At 40.0% G+C, this 12,148-nt stretch overlaps 1 protein-coding gene across 1 annotated transcript; it reads left to right on the top strand.

Moving 5' to 3' along the window:
- The first annotated feature begins 102 nt into the window (after positions 1 to 102).
- On the top strand, positions 103 to 8,841 carry ARMT1 (acidic residue methyltransferase 1). Its single transcript, XM_027688353.1, has 5 exons — positions 103 to 186; positions 1,543 to 1,648; positions 2,189 to 2,430; positions 3,902 to 4,067; positions 5,012 to 8,841. Exons 1-5 carry the CDS (start codon positions 134 to 136, stop codon positions 5,777 to 5,779), a joined length of 1,335 nt encoding a protein of 444 aa, XP_027544154.1. The 5' UTR covers positions 103 to 133; the 3' UTR covers positions 5,780 to 8,841.
- The last annotated feature ends 3,307 nt before the right edge of the window (positions 8,842 to 12,148 follow it).

Consider the following 12,148-nt stretch of genomic DNA (forward strand, 5'->3'; position numbering starts at 1 on the left):
GACACGCCCCGCCCGTCCGTCGCCGCGCGGCGGGGCGCGGCCCGCGCGCCAGGCACGTCCGGCTGCCGCACTCCCCGCTTCCGGGGGGGCGGGGCAGGGGGCGGGGTGCCGGCGCGCGGGGGGGTGGAGCAAGATGGCGGCGGCGGTGCCGGCACTCCCCGTGTCCCTGTCGGGCAGGTTCAAGGGGTCCGTCACGGCAGCTGGGCGGGGGGCGGAAGGGAGCCGAGGGACCGGTCGGCGCCCCGCTGTCGGGGAGGCGCCGGGTGGGGCCAGGAGGCGGGTCTTGGCCCGGCCCGGCGGGGCGGGCGGGGGCCGCAGTGCCGGCAGGCGGCGCTGTGGCCGCGGTGCCGCCGCAGGGAGCGCCCGGAACGGGCCGAGGGCCGGCGTGGAAGCGTCGCTGTGCTCCCGGTGTCGCTGCTCGGCCCTGGGACCCGGACTCGCCGGGTGGAAATTCTGCAATAAAAATAACTCTCCAGGCCGTGTTGGCGCTCTCTGTAGGGCCGCTCACGTTCTGCTCGTTGTCCTCCTCAAACATAAACGGGGTTTCGGGGAAATGTAAATGAAGCGTGTGGTACAGAGTGCCTGAGTGTGGTTTTTCGTGCCGGTAGGAGATACATGTTAAACTCTTAACATGTCTCTGTCCTTTTAGTTTGATATTTCCCTGACTGCATCGGGGCAACCGAACAATTAAAGAACACGTTTTAGCATTGAATTAGCTGTAATTTTTCTCTGTTTTGGCAGGACAAATCATTTAGCATTTTCTTCCTTGAAAAGACTGCTGTTTTTCTTTAAAAGCAGACCTAAGAACCTGAGACATTTGAGGGGTTTTTATTACTATTACTACTGTCCACTGCTTTAGAGGCACATAAAGTTACTTTTAAGACTGTTGTGTTTTAACCCCAGCTGGCAGTCAAGGACGACACAGTTGCCCTCTCACTCAGCCCACAGTAGGGGGGGGTGTGGAATGGGAAGGGTAAAAGTGAGAATACTTGTGGGTTGAGATAAGAACAGTTTAATAATTGAAATAATAATACATTATAATGGAAAAAAAAAGAACAAAGAGAACCTAGGAAAAACAAGGGAAGCCAATGAAAACAATTGCTCACCACCAGCTGACTGATGCCCAGCCAGTACCCAGGCAGTAGCCCCCCAGCCAACTTTTCCTCCTGGTTTCCACTGCTGAACATGACACCATATGGTATGGGGTATCCCTTGGGTCAGTTGGGGTCAGCTGTCCCAACTCTGTTCCCTCCCAGCTCCTTGTGCACCCCCAGCCTGCTTGCTGGTAGGATGGTGTGCTAGTAGGAGAGGCAGAGAAGGCCTTCACTCTGGGTAAGCCGAACTCAGCAGTATTGAAAACATCCCTGTATTATCAACACTGCCTCCAACACAACTCAAAACACAGGCCCATACCAGCTACTGTGAAGAAAATTAACTCTGCCCCAGCCCAAACCAGCACAAAGACCTTGCATTTGTTTTTACAAAGGGAAGCTATTTCATCATTTGCTGTCAGTAATAAAAATTTGTTCCTCTCCCTTTTAGATCCTTTGCATATTTTACAATTAAAGACAGACTGCCACAGATCCTCACAAGAGTTATTGATACTCTGCATCGACATAAAAATGAATTTTTTGAAGAACATGGTGAGGTAAGAGTAAGGTCTCTTTTTTCCCTGATGTTTTTTCCTCCCTAACCCTTGAGACCCCTTCTGTGCCTTGTTTTTACTGGTTTCTTACTACAATTGTTACTTGTCTGTCTTAATCTTTTTGTCTGTTTGGTTTTTTTAAAATCATCTCTTTCTTGTAGCTGTTTTTGATTAGTTCTGTAATTCACTTCTCTGTCTAACCTTTTTGTGGTCTGTCATTTCTGCAACTGCTTCGCTTCCTTGGGTTTTTGTGTTGATGTAGTGTTTGATAGACTGTAGCACCTTCTGTTTCAATATTTTCTTCCTCTCTAATAAGCAAAAAGTCCAATCTAAAAAGAAGTTCCATATGCAATTCATTTTAGGATGTTAAGTCTAAAATGAGCTTTATTCACCAAAATATGTTTTGTTGAATCAAGCTCTGATTTGTCAGGGACTTGCCTTTGGCAATTAAAACTTACCACTTACATATTTAATGAAAAGTTGATCTGTGTCTCTACAGGAATAAATGTTCAAATAGGAACTTTTGTTCTCCGCTTGTTTCAGAAGGGTGTTGAAGCAGAGAAGAGAGCTATATCTTTCCTCTCCAAACTGCGGAATGAACTGCAAACAGACAAACCAGTGACCCCTTTGGAAGATGAGCTCCCTGATGCTGCGCTCTGGAACCAATACCTGGACTACCAACGAAATTTATCAAATGGAAATGGAGAACCAAGTTGGTTTCAGTCCCCTTGGTTGTTTGTAGAGTGTTATATGTATCGAAGAATTCATGCAGCATTAGCACAGAAGTAAGTATTTACTAGCTTGGTATGCCACTTTGAAAAACATTGTTCTTTCCCATTTCTATTTTAGGAGGAAGAAAGACAGCTGAGGAGTAAGAGAAAGGAAAATCTTAAGCTTTTACCATATTCCTTTTCCCTTGTCTCACACTTCAATTAAAATTAATACCTTTTTTTCTTCCATACAGCAGAATTTGAAGCTTATTAATTTTTTTATGCTTCAGTTTTGGTGATCAACTCACCAGTTGATCTCCTTGAAAACTCTTAAGCTTGACTGTATAGCCTGACCTTCTTGCAGACCAATCTGAATTGAGATATGAAAATCATGTAGCATTTCTAAAAGGTTTGTTAGCCTAGAATTCTCTCTCAAGCCTAAAACAGGGAATGTGAGAGCCACAAATCTGTTGGGTATTCTAACTTGTTTTGTCGCTTGAAATCTGAAGTTACCATTTGAGAACTGTTTCTTATAGCAGTTTACCCACCTTAAGCAGCCCCTGTTGTTCAATCTACACCAGCTTCTTCGTTACAGCAGTGCATGCAGACCATGCATTGCATCAAACTCTGGGAGCTGATCCTGGTTAAAAATAACTGTGCAGGAAAAACTTGTGCTTGGTACCGTGGAGAGGTACCAGTATGATGACATGGGGTAGGAGTGAAAAGTTTAAGTTCCCGTTAGTGTCAAAAGAATTTGAAAGCTCCATGAATACTGGATTTACCCATAGTATTGCAGAGATGCAAACACAGGAGTGGGACTCAGTTTCTACTGGTATATTGTGTAATTTGAACTCTTGTACCAAAAGTTTCAAATACGAGATGGATCTGCTTGATTGCTCTTAAAAAGGTGAGTGGATACTTTTCATTAGTAAGCTCTAAGTTTCTTGATCTCCATTATTTATCTCCTCTTGAGCATATGCTTTGATGGAAGTTCAGTCATTTGTCGAAAGGTGTATGTGCAAATATGTCTCATAATAGATTGGTTTATATTTCTTATATATTACAACATTGTCATCTTTGTCATGTTAATTTTCCAGAGTCCTGGTAAAGACTTTCACAGGAATAACTTCCTATCACTGTAAGAGAATGTGGTATGGGAAGTAACTTCAGCACACAAAAACACATTTAAAATTGGGCCAGCAGTTCTCCACATTAGTTTGCTTGTATGTTACAGTTTTAGTTAGCTGTGCCTGAAGGTTGTAGTTCAAAATGGTCACTGTATGTGCAGTTCCCAGAATTGTTGTGACTGAGCACTTGTTCACTTTAAGAATATATTGCTGGAAATATAAAAATGTTTTGCATAGTGTCTGTTTCAGTGAGATACAACATGAGGCTGCTACTGAGATTTGTGAAAGTCTAGTATGACAAATGAGAAATGGAAATTCTAACTAGGGCCTGTAGTACAGTATAAAAAGCTGACCTTTGAGCTTTATTTGCATGTACTGTCATGGCAAGTATGTCAATATATTTGTTCTCCTCTTTTTAGCCCACCTATTGACAACTTTGACGTATTTAAGGAAGGAAAGGCTCAAAATTTCTTTGAATCCCAAGAGGCTGTTATTGCCTTATGCACTTACTTTCAGGAACTTCTTAAGAACATCAAGGATCTAGATGAAAAGCAACTTAAGGAGGAACTCTTTAAGCTATTGCAGGTAAACTACTAGTGCTTAACACAAGAATTTAAAATATCTCTCCTGTGAAACAAACGAAAACTTTGGAATTTCATATGGAAATTAAAATATAGCTCTTTTGTTTGTAAAATGTGATGAAATCCTGATTGATAGCCATACTGTATTGCTGCTACTGTGGAAATATTTATATTTTGGTTACTTGTCTTAAATGTGACATTTTCATGAACTGCTGATCTTCATTGTGTATTAGAAAACCCAGCAATTTTCCCTGAATTGAGTATTTCTCAAATGTTTTAAGTTCCAGATGACCTTTTTGGTATTTAACTATAGTTTTTTAAAACAGTAAATTTTAATTGACACTCTAAACATTTTAAAACTTCTTTGGAGAAAAATTTAGAAGTCAGTCTGGGCCAGAAGTGGTTTAAAAGCTTTATAATGACTATAATGCCTTTGGGTACAATACCCAAAATATCTTAGGATTACAAAGAAGTCCATTAGCTGGCAACAGTGCAAACCAAGTATTTGATCAATCTTTATAAAGAGATCATTAGTGAGTACTTAAAATACATATACTTAAAATACTTACTTGGCTGCCTGTGATAAGAAAAATAAACCTGCTTTAATATTCCTTTGTCTGTGTTACCACAGATATTTTTTGGAATTGCAGTATGGAGAATATTTGTGTTTTAAGCTTTGTCATCAGTGTATCTGTGTTGATCTAAATCTTTCATCTTTGTAACTTCTGATACATGTTTCTGATACCTGCAGAAATACAGAGCATTGTTTGGTTTCTTCCACAAAATCTCATCTATGTTGAGATATCTGTATAAGAAGTTGAGTGTGGAGTTAGAGCCTTCATTACCTAAACCAAAAAAAACCGAAACAAAATCTTTAGTGTATGTGAAGTTCAGAATGTAACTACACCGAGACTTAGCAAATGTGTTTTGTTTTTTTCTTCCTTCTAGGTGTCATTGTGGGGCAATAAGTGTGACCTTTCTTTTTCAGCTGGTGAAGACAGCTCTCAGAAATCTAGTCCCTTACAATCCTTGGAAAACATGGTACCTTACATCTTAGTGAATGATATGGAAAAAGTTTGGTCATTACTTGTAAATGCCAAAAAAAAAAGAACAGAAAGAAGTAATGTTAGAGTTGACATAATCCTGGATAATGCTGGATTTGAACTTGTAAGTGATCTTGTGTTGGCTGATTTCTTGTTATCGTCAAAGCTAGCTGATGAAGTCTATTTCCATGGAAAAAGTATTCCATGGTATGTGTCAGATACCACAAAGCATGATTTTAACTGGACTGTTAAACAACTGCAGTCAGCTAATCATATGTGGATGTCTAGGTGTGGGATAAACTGGGAGGGCAATTTGAAAAAGGGAGTTTGGGTTTTCTGTGACCACATGTTTTGGACTTTGCCGCATGACTTCTCCAGTATGGGTGGAGTTGCTCCTGATTTGTATGCTGAGCTACAGAAGTCAAACTTGATTTTTTTCAAAGGTGATCTAAACTACAGAAAATTAACAGGAGATAGAAAATGGGAATATAGTGTCCCGTTTCATCAAGCCTTGAACAAGTTTCATCCTGCACCTCTCTGTAGTTTGAGAACACTGAAATCTGACACTCAGGTTGGCCTAAAACCTGGACAAGGTGAACAAATTCAGGCTTCTGAACCCGAGTGGATGGTAAGTGGGAAATATGGGGTAGTTCAGTTTGATGCTGGTCTCTAGCTAAATGATTCTTAATATTCTGAAAGAGAGATTTAGTCTAATTACTTTCTCTATTCCATGCTTGGCTTCAGCAAAGATTCTTTCTTGTTTGCACTTTTTCCTCCCAGGTGATTTGTTCTTTTTGTTCCACAAAAAACTTTAATGTTGTGCAAAAATTTACAAACGGTCTTTGTATATGTAAATCATCTGTATTTCAATATATTTTGTTTTCCTAATGTCCAACATCAGCAGATCTTTAAGATGAATATGTAGTTGTCCATAATATTTTTTTCTTCATTAGTGGGTATGAGTCTATAGCTTAACAAGTGAAAAATCTGCTTCAGAAACAATTTCCTCAATCCCACATTAGTGTGTATTTACTTATTTCAGGCTAATTTGTGCTTCACATGCCAGGCATTGCATGAAAGATTATTTTAGATTCCAGACAGATTCTTTTGATGTTTGATTATAGTTTGCTGTACATTATGTGATAAGTTATTGGGTGACAGCTTGTAAACATTCATGTAGGATTGAAAATGAAATTTAAATTTTAAGATACAAGTGGATGTTGCTGGCCAGTTTGCCTGTAGGAGGGGAGTTGTCCCATCTTGTAGGAAGATTAGTGGGAGAAAGGAAAATCTAATTTTAGGAACATTGAAGATATTGTTTATCTAAGGACCTCTACCAAAAATAAGCACACAAAACCCCCTCCCCAAATAAACAAACCAATGAACAGTTGCATTAATTGGATTTTAGATTTAATGCAGACTTGAATTACAGATGGCCTGTCAGCAGTGTATGTGGTTCAAGCACTGCTGCCTCTTTCTGTTGTGGTAATTCTCTTTATTTTTCTTTATTTGTTTTTTATTTGTCTGTTGTTTTATGAAAGATGCCTTACTTTTGAGGGGGGGAAGTACTTCTCCAGTTGCACTGAGAAGTATATGCTAGAGAATAATATGCCATACAGGTTTCCTGCTAATTGGAATTGTTAGGTGCCCATTTCTTCTCTTCTACCCTGGTCTCAAAAGGTGCTGCTAATTATGTTCATACAATAAAGATCTGTACAATGGATAAATATGGTCCAGATGCAGATGACTTTGATTATTTGTGTTTGTGTTCTTCTTAAATCTACAGAATATTTTAAAGTTTCAAGGTCAAGTGTTCTAAAACAAAAATGCAAGGAATTTCATGAAGCAATGTGATAGTAGTAGGTAGGGTTCTGCTTTTGAGACCTGGGTTTAGTGCTCTCATCTATTTGTATCTCTGGCTTAGTACTCCTAAAGAGTGAATTTATGCTCATCTTTAGGCACCTGATTGAACTGCAGAAATTAGAAATCCAGTCAAGGCAGCTGAAGGTCAGACTGCTGAAGGTTTCTTTGACTGGAGAGAGCTCAGCAGGCCTCTCGCTTTAGTGCTTTGGTTAAGTACATAAACAACACGATGAACCTGTGCACTGGAGCCTCAGTTTCTCATCTGTGAAACTGCTGTTAACTTGTTTAAGTGCATTTTGAAGCAACAACTTTGGGTCAAGAAGGGAGGGGTGGAAACTGTAGAATATATGGAATGAAAACTTCCTGCCTAGTTCTGACATGAAATGAACAGGGGAAGAAATATGCTTTGCCTGTGGACAGATTGTTTGTAAGGTGCTGACTCAATTTGCTAGAGAGGTTTGAAAGAGTGTAATGGACAAGAAAAGGATTGTTTCACTGTTGAGGCCACCCTTGACGAATAGATTTGCCTCTTACACAGTCCTTAAAACATGCTGAGAAACTTGGTTTCGTTTTTCAGTGGTTCTTAATGTGTCTCTGTACCCAGGTGGCTTTCAAGCTGTTACTTCTGGGAACTCACAGTGCAGATCATTGAAAATTAAAGTTATGAAGTTATGAGAAATAGAATCCTACAAAATACTAAATCACTTAGGAGATGCTGTGACATTTGCTCAGTTAACTGAATTATCCCACTGGAGATTGTGCAATTATGTTTGTGAGGAAGAGTGCCGTAAGACATGTAATTCTTAGGTTAGCATGTGCATGCTGATGTAAGAGATGATGTTATGCTGAAAAAAAATCAGTTCTATTATCCAGTTTATTAAATGAGCACTTCTCATCTTTTGCCCCTCACAAAAAGAAGTTTATATGGTAGTACACAGTATGACTACATGGCTTCATGAGGAATGCACAGCCATAACTTCCAAATGCTTGACTTCTATTGCTGTAATTGCAAAGTGCTATCTCCAGGCAGAATTGAATATGCAGCATACTTTTCTGTTTGTTGGTTGGCCAGATTTTTGTAAAATTTTGATTGATTCTGTGGAAAAAACTTCCAAACATAAATGGTGCTGTAATGCCTGTGTTACGTTCTCCCATGCCCCAAAGAAGCAGTGAAGACAGATAGTCCGATGAAGTGCTGTGCTCTGCTGATGGGTTTACCACAGTTTAGTTGAAAATAGGAAATGCTTTTGTAGCTACTTGGTGTCAATTACTTGTGTAATACAGCTTCATGAAATAGCATCATGAGCCTGCTGCATTTAGGTGGAATTTACTATTAGAACAACATAAAGCATGTGTTATAACAATAGCATGTGCAGTAACATAGCATATTTTTTTCCTTGAGTATTCAGGAAATTGGCTTCTACACATCTGTATTGCAACCGATCGTCCAAGATGCTTGTACAGTATAACTCAGGAGCTACTGATTTGTATACGCACCCAAATTTTCAGGAGTTTCACTTCCTATGCTATTTGAATATTTATGGCAAAACCCAAGGGCATTTTCAGTAATTCCGAGGACCACAACAAAGCAATGGTTTTTACTTCTATTTTTGTCTTATACTTTTTGAGCAACTGTATTTCCAAGTCAATTTTTGATGGTGATGACTTTCACTGCTGATGAAACAGGAAGGCATAGTGAAAGCCAGTACACACTTGATAATATTTGATAATTCATCATGTAAGATATCTACAATAATTTCTAACATATATAAGGCTCCTTAAGATAAACTGATGTGGAAAATAAGTTGATTGTATGACTGGAAACTTGCAAGACTGTTGAAATAAATGATATAATTTTGTGCAAAAGTCAAACATTGTTATTCTATTTCAGTGACTGGGGAAGCCAACTTAAATTAATTCAGGGTTTTTTTTCTCTGAAACAGATTTTATACAAAAACCTGTAAAGCATATTTATCCAACAAGGTTTTGAAAACTACAGATGCAAGAGACGGATATCGTAAAATATCCTTCTATATCAAGACAGGGCAGTAATAGGGAATTTTCTAACTTGTTACTCTATTCATATACCTGTTCAAATTTGAAAACCTTAAAAATCATTGAGAATCTCTGAAAATGTATCTGGTAATTACTTACTAAGGTTGGTGCAGGTGATGGCATCATTGTCAGTATCACTTCCAGAATCGATCGGTGGGCCATGCATTCTCAGCAAAAATGGAAATACTTTAGTGTCACACTTGCTGTAACTAAAACATTTCCAAAACGCTTTGGTTTACACACCTTGCTGATGTCCCATAAACCCTAACTGTTGGTGTTGAAATAGTTTCTTTAAAGTTCATAGTGTATTTGCATTTGTGATTGAACTAAACAACTTGTTCAATGTGAGGCACATTTATCTCCTGTGCTCTATCAGACAGGAAAAATGTTCACCCTGTTGCCTAAAAATTACCACATGAAATTATTTTAATCTAAAAAAACCCCCACCTTAATCATGTATAAAATACAAATTTCAAAATGGAATCTTGTACAGAACTGTTAGGTTTTTTTTCACTAAACAGTTTGTTTGCTTACCAGCCTTCTGTTTACCCAAAATTACAGAAAAAAAGCTTGTGATTGTTTTTATTTAAAGCAATAATATAAGTTCAAAATCAGCTAACACCTAAGGATCTTAAAATAAAACTGTGAAAATGTGCTGGTTAAAATGGTCCTTTTCTTTCTTTCTCATATGCCAGGGACGGAACACATGTGAGGAAGAAAATGTCCTATACCATGGACTGTTTATGTTTTCTTATTTGGTTCTGAAGTTTTTTTCCTAAAAAAAGTACATTTTTATTCTTGCTGATATGTTTCTATTTCTAACAGACCTAGAAACAAAAAAGGCCACTTAAACACATTTTTATATGAATTAATAATTAATTTATAGATTATTTAATCCACATTCTGCCTCAGCTTTGCTGTTCTGAATTCTGCAGATGTATTGTGAGAAAGGTTTTTATTTACAGTGCTTTTTGACATTTGGCTCATCTGCCTTGGTTGCAACTGGGAAAGAAATATAAAATGCCATATTATGATAATTTGCAATGAATAAACATATTCAGTACTTGTGTGCTGCTTTTGTTGTACCACTTTTCAGTACGCTACATCATCTAGTCTTTCAGACTTCCTGTGAAGCCAAATTTTCATCCTCATAGATACTAATTTTTCCTGGGATTCCACTTTCTTCTTCCAAGTCTCATGAAGTAAAAGATTAAAAGCTGAGGTAAGATGTATCAGGGTAAATTTTTTTTTTTGCTTTCTGTCTCAGTTTGAAGAGACTGGAAGGTTTGCTAAAGAGGATGAGTTATGGGACAAAACAAACTCCTTTCAGCAATTGTGCATTAGAAATTACGGGGCTTTAATCGAGGAAGTGTGGAAAACAGAAGAGATAACAACCCTTTATTAAAAGATATATGTATGTTAGCAAAAAACAGTAACAGAACACAAAAAAACTAGACAGTAGTCCTAGAAAAAAAAAAAGGTCTGGGTGAATACTTCTCTGTCCTTTAGTGCAGTCCTAATCGTGGCCTGCAGGGGGCGCTGTTGGATCGCTGAAGGTGCAGAGCCTGCAGTTCTCTGTTGCGGTCGGCAGGGGGCGCTGTTGGGCTCTGGCGGTCACCACGCGGGGAGAGGGGTCTGGGGGGGTTGGTCTCGGGTCGCGGGAGGAGCCGAAAAGAGGATGGGGGACCCTACCCCCAATGGAAGGAAGGGGTAAGGAAAACAGTTCACCCCCAACAGGACTCACTATGGTTCTCAGTTGATAGCGTCCCAAAAGCTCCTCCTTTTCTCCCAGTGAGCACAGAGACTCTCCGATGAAAACACAGCAGGTCCGTCTGGAGTCACGAGGCAGTGTGCAAAAACCAGTCGAGAGCAGTGATCCGGCTTCACCAGGACGAGAAGCGAGAAAGCCTGGCTTCCAGGCCTTTTCTGTAAAAGAGCCCGCACATAGACTCTGTCTCAGAGAGAGAGAGAGCACCCAGCAAAACTAAACTGTCCTGTGTGAGGGGCCAGCAACCCCCCAGTCTCTGATGGGCCATTAACCAGGAATTCGGCCAGATCCTTTGTGAAGCTAATTGGCTTTCTTCCCCCACTCACTCCGGTTCTTGGAGTGGAGCAGGGGAAGAAAAATTCTCCTGAATTCCTAACCTACGACACTTTCTTAATGTTAACTAATTGATTAGTCTTATACTATCATGGTAAGGCCAATGCTTTTCAAGTGACTCTAATTGATGAGAGGCCTGATGATACAGTTAGTTGCATCTTCCCACATGCGGATCACAGGGAGTTTTTCCTGCAGCTGTGGTATTTCACTCAGTGATTAATTTTAAAGGAGGACTTGGTTGTAACCGAATGTGGAGACACAGAGTCTGAGAGCTGGACTAACGGGTGGAGGCAAAGAGGCAGAAGTAGTCAGGCCTCCTGTTGGGTGTACGGCAGGGACTGTACAGAAGCACTGTGTGTTCAGTGAGGTGCTGTGTAATGCTGGCACAGGGGCATCTCCTGACTAGCACCCTTGCAGCTCAAGCACCTGCAGAGAAGGGCTTTCTCCCCTCTTACCTGCTAACATACAGAACACTGTGCAGGAGGTAGTCACAGTGTCCTTGAAGTTCAGCAAGGCTTAATCTTTACAATGCTTGTGTATTAATGCAGCAGAGAAGGACCTGCAATCTGGTAAATCCATGATTTCCCTCAGTGGTGGTGTGTACCAAAAGGCTGTTCAGGAAACAGAACCAGCTTTTAACAGCCATTTGTGGCCTGGAATAGGTTTCAGCTCTTAACTCCCACTTCCCAAGAAAATATCCTAACTGTTATAGGTCAGGAAATGCACTGTGTTCTGATCCTAGATGGCTTATATGCATACATAATTGTTAATTTTGGTCTAGGATCTGTGTAAAATGCAGAACAATTCTGGACAAAGGGCTAAGGTCCAGGAGCGTTCCCTCAAGCTAGCTGAAGGGACTCTTCACCTACTTTTCCTTCTGTCCAGTGACTCTTGTGTTATTTGCATTACAATCCTATTTCAGCCCAGGGAATATGTGTACCCATGGCCTAAGGTTAGGGAATTAGGAGACAGGTAAATTCCTCAAGAGAGAGAAGGGCCTACCACTTGCAGCAAGGGTTCTAT

Source organism: Neopelma chrysocephalum, unplaced genomic scaffold (genome assembly GCF_003984885.1).
Source record: "Neopelma chrysocephalum unplaced genomic scaffold, ASM398488v2 Primary Assembly neopelma1_23, whole genome shotgun sequence".
NCBI classification, from domain to species: domain Eukaryota; kingdom Metazoa; phylum Chordata; class Aves; order Passeriformes; family Pipridae; genus Neopelma; species Neopelma chrysocephalum.